We start from the raw sequence: 8,577 nt of genomic DNA, 5'->3' as shown, positions 1-8,577 counted from the left end.
CCCTTAAGCAAAGAACAGGAGCCTACTAACCAGAGCCTCTCCCTCCACTAAGAAAGCCAACATTCTGAAGTTTCTAAATATAAGAATGATTCAGCATCAGTCTCTGAAAATGGAAGAATTTAGAAGTTTTAACTAAATAATTACACATTAACCAGTATACTCAAAAGATACCCAAACTGCTGCACCTAAATTACTTGTGTTTAGAGTAAGAAGATTCAGGCTGCACTTTAACTGCCTGCATTTCCAGCGAATATTTAACACTTTATAGCACAGTTCCTAATGAAATGTTTAGCAGAGTTTGGGCACATCATCTTAATACCAGTACAATCTGGAATATTCCCCAAAGGAAGTCTGCACAACATGAAACAAAGCTGGATTTTCCCAAAAGCAAAACAGAAGCCAACAAACATTGACAAAAGATGAGGTCAAGAAAGAAATGGGATCTCTGAGGTGAAAAATTGATCGTTCATGCCCCGAAACCTTCTGAATATCACTTAACTGTGGCCTCTCAGTATTCATAATGGCTAAAGCTCTAACCCTTCTCTTCCCCAAAAGCTTCTTTCAGTATAACCCAAGACCAGCAGTACAGACAGACAGCATAGAAGCTTCTTGTAAGTATTCACAGACCACAACTATTGAAAAGAGTGGCCTTGTCAGAACAAGCTATGGGACAAGAATATCAAACTGTGACAAGTAATGGGAAATTCTGCAGCAGGATTTAATAATTAAGAGAAAAAGAGAGAGTTTGATAAATAAGAGTTTCTTATTTTCAGCACTATGACTGTCAAGCAACTGACAAAATGGCACTTGTCAGAGATGCTGCTACTTCAGGCTCTTGCAGCTCTCTACACTATGTTTAGCGTATGGTTTAATTTATGTTTTTCCCTGTGTAAAGAGTACTTTGAATGCTGCTTTGTTCCTATACAGAAATCACATGATAGATTTCTTCAGCTTAGACTGGTTGCAGTGATCATTATTGTTAGCTTTACTTATACCCAGTCCAGCCACTCAGTTCCACTGTATGTGAGAAGCAGCATAGGAAGTATCAAACATATTACTCTAGAAAACAACTTCAGTTGTGAGCCTACTGATATACTGCTATTCAACAATGAAAAAACCCACCTCTCGTACAAGCATGTCACACTTAATGAGTTCTACAATACAGAAGAGCAAGGAGTGCAAGAAAATCACTATACTCAGAAGTACCTACTGTTAAGGTTAGATGGAACACAAGAATTCCTTCTGGAATGCTTTCAATCAGAAGTCACAAGCATAGCAGGTAACTAAAGATGCTGGGCAGATTAAACAAGACCTGCTCTAAGGAGGGACACAGCTGAATCTCTGAATACACACTGACATGGAAAATTAAGTATCTCTGCATATCCCATTAGCTTGTTGAGAATGGCATTTAGGTGGGCTTTCTAATACTATCACATCAAAACAACAACAGCACCAGCACAGAATTCATGAAATTCAAAAGCTCAGTCCTAAACTCATTTTGTATCAGACTTTTAAGAAAGAGAAGGCAGCAAAGCAACTCTGTTCAAGAGACAGTAATTTAATAAAATCTGCCACAAAGGGCCAATAGAACTCATACAAGCAAAAAGTCAGGCAACTGTGCTAGTCATGATTGTACCCAGAATCTCTTTGCAGGCAGCTGGGCTGCTTTCCATGCTACTCTGAAGAAGTAAGAAAAGGTAAAAGGAAAAGAACATGAACAGTTTACATGCAAATAGGATAATTCAGAAAAACAAGGGCTAACCAACAGGTGGAATGACCTCCAACAATAAGCTCCAGGAAAAGCAAAGATGAAGAAAAGAACCTTGGCCAGAAGACAGATGACTCTAATGTTGAATATAAGATTTGTCTAAGTAACTGCCCACTGCCTTTTAAAGCAAACAGCTGTATAACAGCAAGTATCATCAGGAGTCTGAAATGCTGGCCACCAACTGCTCAATCACATCATGGGCACTCCCTTCCAGTCACACATGAAAAGCAGATCCAAGAGCTTCCATCTGACACAAGGAACACCTGCCTTTTACACACAAGCGTCCTTGAACACACCATCTGGATATTTTAAATATAAAGGAAGAGTAAGGCATCCCATTGTTTCCCTCATTTTTCCTTTTCCTCTCCTCACCCTTTTCTCTCTGTTTTTTACCTGGAACTGATCAGATGCACATGTGTTCATCTCTGGTGATACAGGAGGTGTCTGTCCTATTGAAGCTATTTTTTCTGCTGCAGATATTGGTTTCAAAGGTTCCTTGGTAGGTTCTAACATACCCTACATAAACAAATAAAATCTAAATTAAAAAAAATAAAAATCACATGCACACACATTTTTATTTCAAGAACTGCAAATACAAAAAGCTATAACACACTACTAGGTAGCACCACCCTCAACTAAGGCTTGGGGGTAACCACATATCTCTGAGGCACTTTCCTTGAGGGTGCTCTCAATGGGGTAGAAGTAGATGGAGCAGGGGAAGAATCATGCTGGGTACTTAGATCTAAGAAACATTTTAGAGTCAGTAAGAGAAACCCAAGTGTTGAGCTGGAGCTTGCTTTCAACTTTCAATAATGTAATTTAAGCTGACAAAGCAGTTACTTGATAAGGTGATGTCTTCTCCCAATTGTGTGTAGGCTATTCCAAAAATATCAAATGACCCATCACAAAGGTACAAGTGCATTCATTCCATTTCAACAATGAAGTAATTCAGAAGAAGTAAGTCAAATTATCAGTTTGCAGAATGATACCAAACCCAGTAATTATTGACATGGAAATAAATGCATTTAAAAGCACTAAGAAAATAATTAAACTCCCATTATTAATTTTAAACAAATGTTTCAAAGATAGACAGTACTATGAAAAATGTCTGAAATCTCTGATGTTCCTGAGAAAGTGAGGGTGAGAAGGAGGTCTATGCAAAGCCCAAAGTCTGCACTGAGACAGGCCAACTACTTCAGAATGATGAGAAAGCCCCAAATAAAACAATGGGTTTTGCAACTAGTGCATTTTAAAACACTTTCAGGAAGTCAGCTGCCAAGATCAGCTGTCCTACAAATGCATCCACACCATGTTAGAGGAGCTTTGAATTTACCCACTAGTTAAAACAATTCTTTTGGACAGCAGACAAGCACACAGAGCAGTGTAGCAACAGAAAGCAGAAGCCACTTTACTCCTACCATCATTGCTATCCAGCTTATTGTGCACAAAAGTATATTAAAAATTTAGGAGATAATTAACGAGCAGCAAAAATCTGTTGCACAAAATAAGTGCATGTGTGGCAAACACACACAGTCTTGCTCACAAATAGGAAGAAAAAAAGGAATTGCTATGGGATATCTTAACTATTTGCCATCAGAATACCATGTTTACAGCCAGAGAAGCACGTGAGCTGATCTGGATGCATTAGAAAACAACTCCAGAAACTGACTGTAGAAGTCACTTTGTGCAATTAACCTACAGATTAAATCAGCTTAATATATATTACAGAAAACTGTCATTTTTTTAATTCCATTTGTGAATGACCATATAAAAGCATAGGTGTGTTTGTGTGTATGTGTGTGTATATATATATATATGCACATACACAGGTTTCAAGGAAAAAAATAAAACATATTTATTCTGCTCAGACTAGCAAAACTCACAAATCTTCCCCCTGTTTTTACAATACACTTCTTTCACTTAAAATCAAATATCTGCCTGCACAGATATTTGATTTGATGATTCTTTTCCAGCATTTCCATTGATGCCTAAGCCACAACTGTACTTACAAAAATATCTTTCAGCACACTTGCTGCTTAATGTAATTCTATGCATTTCATTATATAATGTTGTTGAAACTCTAACAAAAAATAACGCTAAGAAAAACTTACCAGTCCTGCTGCATACATGGGTACTATAACAGGCTGTTTCTTGTTGCCTGTAAAGAGCTGATAAAACAACAACATATTTACTTCAGAGTTTTTGTGTCAGTGATGAAAATGCTTTTCAATGTTACATAACTTACATAAGATTAGTATCAGAGAACAAACACTTAATTGTAGCACAATGGTTAAAAACTAATGCAACTTTCAGTATTAACAGGGCTTATACAAAGTTATCAGATGAAAAGCCATGTTCAGAGCAGCTATGCAATGAGACAAGCACTCACACAAAGACTTCCACCTGATCCTACGTTTACAGCAGCTTCGTTACTTAGAAAGCCAGTTTTACTGACAGACTCACAATATTTCTTGTGTCGATTCCCAAGGAGCACAAAAGCTTTTTGTTGCTGTGGGAGCCTCCCCACTGGTATCTCAGTCCATAGGCATCATGGATATCCTGCAGCTCTGTCCACACGTCCATCAGTTCCCTGTACAACCCACCATAAATCAAGTTATCAACCAGAAAAACAGCTCAGCAGCCTTGAATACTGAACTCCAGTTTTTAAAGCAAGTGACTTACTATACGTTCCAATTTAACATATGCCCAAGCACAACACCCAGGGGAACTAAAACTGCAGAGTCTTCTCAGAACAATTACAGTTCAGACCTCTTACTGGAAAATTATGTCCACAGCAGACAGGACAAAGCCTACTTAGACTTCATCATTTCAAGAATAAATACAGCAATTTACAGCAAGTGTAACTAATAAGACTTACTCTGATTAATTCAGAGGCACCATTGAAAAGAAGATGATATGCTGCTAAGTTACTAAGTGAAATAACTCCTGGCCTATGTTGTCAGTGAAAACAAGCATTCTGCTAGAGAACTGATTTTTACTCAATAGCTTCTCAAAATGCTTGAAACAAACAACTGATTTTGCATTACTGCTATTTATGTTTTAAGTTTAAGTTTGTGGCATTGTGGCTTCTTACCCAGTATTTGCTAAGGTGTCCTCAGCTGTCATCTGCTTTTCACCTGCTTCCAACAAATGATTCAAGGAATTGATTTCTTCTTCAATCTCAAGAACAGGCATGGAAGGAAAGCAGACTTCAAATATTCGTTCCAGACGACTTAGCAAAGTTGTCTGTATCAAAGAGAAAATATTTATGTCAAGTTTTCTTAACTGCTTTAAAGATAAGGAGTCCAAAATTATAACAATAAGTTAAGATGGAAAACAACATGTACCTAATACAAGGTTTCACTTACCACAAAGTATTTAACTGCCAGAGGATCACAAGACCTTTTAAGCACCAAATACAAGCTTCCAGCCGCTACAAAATAGTAAGGATCTTGCCCTCTGCAAATTGAGTTCTTACAGAAGAGCCCAGATAGGTCTCACCAGAGTTATTCTGTTACAAATTAGTAGGAAATGTGCACAAGAATTACACTATATAAGGATAAGGCCTTTAGCAATATAAACAGCACATACTGGCACTAATGGTTTCCAGGCATTTTAATTCCACAACACACACTAGGCCTTGGCAGATGGATCTAATATGAAAAAACCAAATAATCAAAAACCTCTCTCCCCCACAAAAACAACAGAAGAACTCCTCCCTTTTTTGATAAGCATAGTATACTTTCCTCTTTCTAAGTTCTTCCCTTACATTGCTATCTCTTCTCTGTTGTACTTCCATATAGATAGAATTTCAACTTCTACATCTATGAACTGTCTCAGACATCAGATGTACCACTCACATATTTTTTCACCAGTTCAACCTATGAAAAACAGGTAACCATCAAGCTCTTAATATTTCTTAAAATACCCATTGCAAGGTATGCTCATTAAAAAAAGGCTTTATTTTCATTTTGATGTATTCATTTTTACCAGAAACATCTGACACTCTCTTTCTGAGGAAAGAAGGCACAAGCCTGGCAATAAGAGTAGCATTTCTGTCTTTCTAGTTTAGTTCCTCAACAACCACTTTCCCAGTGCTCTGCTGCAACACACACAGAGCAGTGTCCAGCAGCTCCAACACCTGCTTTTCTGTTGTGGAAATGGAAAAGAAATGGAGTAGGCGGAAATCCCAAGAGCGTCCCACAGTGTGTGCTGTTATAGCTATGCCAGCAGAGCCCTCCTGTGGAGATGCAGCATATTCCAGCAACAGTGCTGAATTTACACATATAAACCTCAAAACAGAGGTTTTTTTGTTACTACTGAGATGAAATCCAGAGAAGCAAGGCTGTAGGTGGGAGTGACCTATTTTAATGAGACCAATCAATATAGCTGGGACGAACTATGCACCAAAATAACTGCTTTGCAATTCCAGCAGTTATCTACAACATTTCTCGCTTGAATTTTTAGCTGAAAATCTGCCTTGTCTCAGTTAAGAAACTCACTGGCCATTTACAAATACCGTGTTATCAGAGTATCTGGATTCCACTCTGGAATCAGGATGATGAGTCAGGAACTGGGACCTGAGTCTGTCCACACTACTCTCTCTATTCAACTGCTAACTGTAAAGAGCAGGAGAATGAACTTGCTTAGAACATCAGCTCTTCATTTTTACTACCTATGAAAGAAATGCCTGGCAGTCACCAGGTACAATGCAATGCATAATGTCAAAACATGCAAAGGATCTGAATTACAGAGCAGACTTTGCCTCACACTTTATTTTACTCTTCATTACTTCACTGGTATATTGTGACCATAATGAGCCATGTTCTACAGTATATAATTATCCTTGTAATCATCTCTTAATGTCCAATCATTCTGGTCATACATAAAGTTACAATACTTATAGGCTGGTTTGTGCTTGTTGACCAGAACTAAGACACTAACTTACATTTTTACAAAGTAAACCTAAACAGGATTCTAGATTCTAGCCTAATGTCTCAGCTCACAAAAGCATACTCCAGTTTTAAAACTTAACTTTGCCTACAATGTATCACTTGCCCTTGATCTTACATCAACAGGAGATGCTTACTTCATTTCTGTAATACAGCAAGAGTACATACCCCCAGGGAAAAGAGGCAGATGAAAGGCACTGGATCACGGAAACAGAAAGGCATGGCATTTCTTGAAAAGGAACAACATTTGAGAACAAGCTAGTGACTAAAAACATGCTCACTTAGGTAATTAAAGAATTAACAGAAAGTCTCTAAAAATCAAGCAGCATCTCAGTCAGCACCCCACTTCAAATTTGAGCTGAAGGATCGTGCCAGAATTTCAGGAACAGTTTAACTATAGCATTCTTTACTTTTCCTGTCATCTCCTCTAAACTTCCAGAAATGCTTAGCCTGTTTCTGTACAGCAAAGAACAGTTTCCATAGCAAACCGGAGTAATTAATTCTGTGTGTGCAAATAGACACAGGGAAGAGTGCACAGACACACATCTCCAGGCAGTGGCAATGTCATTAACAGAAGCAGCTGAACTTGTTCTTCTAATTGGTAATAAAATCCTGTGGCTGCAGCTTCCAGGTATAAAGGACATTACCAAGATTTTAAGGTTAGTGTAAATGTCCATCTTCTACAAACCTCAAGCTGGTGTTTGTATAAATCAGACTGTAGGAAAATACTACTGTGTACAACAGAATTAATGTCATGTCTGCCTTTCTGGAAAAAAAAAGTGCAGAAAACAAGAACTTTTATCCACTTTTCCTGTCACTAAAAGCATTTGATACCCAAGTGTTCTCCATGGCCATTTGAAAAGAATAATTCCTAAAGGCACTTACTGAATATGTGAACAAAGGCTACAGCTGCCATTGAGCATTAACTGTGACTCTCCAAACAGTGACAAACTCAAAGCCCCATACTTTCTGTGACTGCATAGAAGTTTTTGGTAGACACTTTAGATATGTGCTAATCATCACCAGAAACAAACAAAATATCACAGATCTAACATACTTCAGATAAGAATAACCACAGGATTAGAATTTATCTCCTTGGCAGTTAAATAGGGGGCAAGATACACCCCACAGAGCTGAACAGCTAAAGTACCTGGTTTACAGAACTTGTTTTTCCCTTCTTCTCTACAACAAGACTATAGAACCAGTGAACTCCTTCACACACCAAATCTGACCACACACTGACCACACAGCACACCAAATCCTCCCCAGCTGCCTCCACATGAACCCACCAGTGACAGACTTTCTTGAGAGCTATGAAAAGAGGAGATATTAAAACTTGCCATGAAGACAACACACCTGAGCAGCACTAAAGAAACAGTTGACACAAACTACAGTTTTCACCACATGACTGCTGAAATGCTTTTCTCCTTGAAGAGTGGAGTGGCACTTTGTCCTTCTTCCTTCCTCCCTTTCTGCTGGAGGGCACAGCCCCATTTTTCAACACAATCCCTTTTTTTCCCTTAGGAAATGCCTTATAGCCCACAAAATCTCTGCTCTGGCAGCCTTAAGAGGTGCTTTAAGGAGGAGAGCTTCAGCCCTCCTGATCCTGCTGCCAGGAAAAGAGGCCACACAGGAAGCAACACAAGCTTGGGGCTGTTTGCATCTAATAAACACAACACTGGAAGACCTATGAACCAGAGAAAAAGTTAAATTATTGAGCATATTTAGATATCCAAGCTTATATGAAATGTAACAAAAGAAAAACATAATAAAGTAGACAGAAATGAGCAAGATCCAAGATGCTAAACGTGTAATTTAGGAAAGCAAGTTCTAGTGGTGTTCCCCAGGAGTCAGTGT

The 8,577-nt window shown here is 38.4% G+C and overlaps 1 protein-coding gene across 1 annotated transcript in view; it reads right to left on the bottom strand.

Annotated features, from left to right (window-relative positions):
- Positions 1 to 5,014, bottom strand: part of LOC103806493 (aftiphilin-like) — a gene marked incomplete at its 5' end in the record, with an annotated part of 21,567 nt that extends 16,553 nt beyond the window's left edge. Inside the window, 4 exons of the mRNA XM_009079197.1 lie at positions 2,162 to 2,284; positions 3,880 to 3,936; positions 4,232 to 4,358; positions 4,863 to 5,014. Coding sequence (XP_009077445.1) covers positions 2,162 to 2,284; positions 3,880 to 3,936; positions 4,232 to 4,358; positions 4,863 to 5,014 — 459 coding nt within the window. The remainder of the gene's footprint in view (positions 1 to 2,161; positions 2,285 to 3,879; positions 3,937 to 4,231; positions 4,359 to 4,862) is intronic.
- Positions 5,015 to 8,577: the final 3,563 nt, after the last annotated feature.

Source organism: Acanthisitta chloris, unplaced genomic scaffold, assembly GCF_000695815.1.
Source record: "Acanthisitta chloris isolate BGI_N310 unplaced genomic scaffold, ASM69581v1 scaffold44790, whole genome shotgun sequence".
Classification (NCBI taxonomy): domain Eukaryota; kingdom Metazoa; phylum Chordata; class Aves; order Passeriformes; family Acanthisittidae; genus Acanthisitta; species Acanthisitta chloris.
The sequence above is the reverse complement of the archived record's forward strand: the minus strand, read 5'-3'. Positions and strand labels throughout refer to the sequence as shown.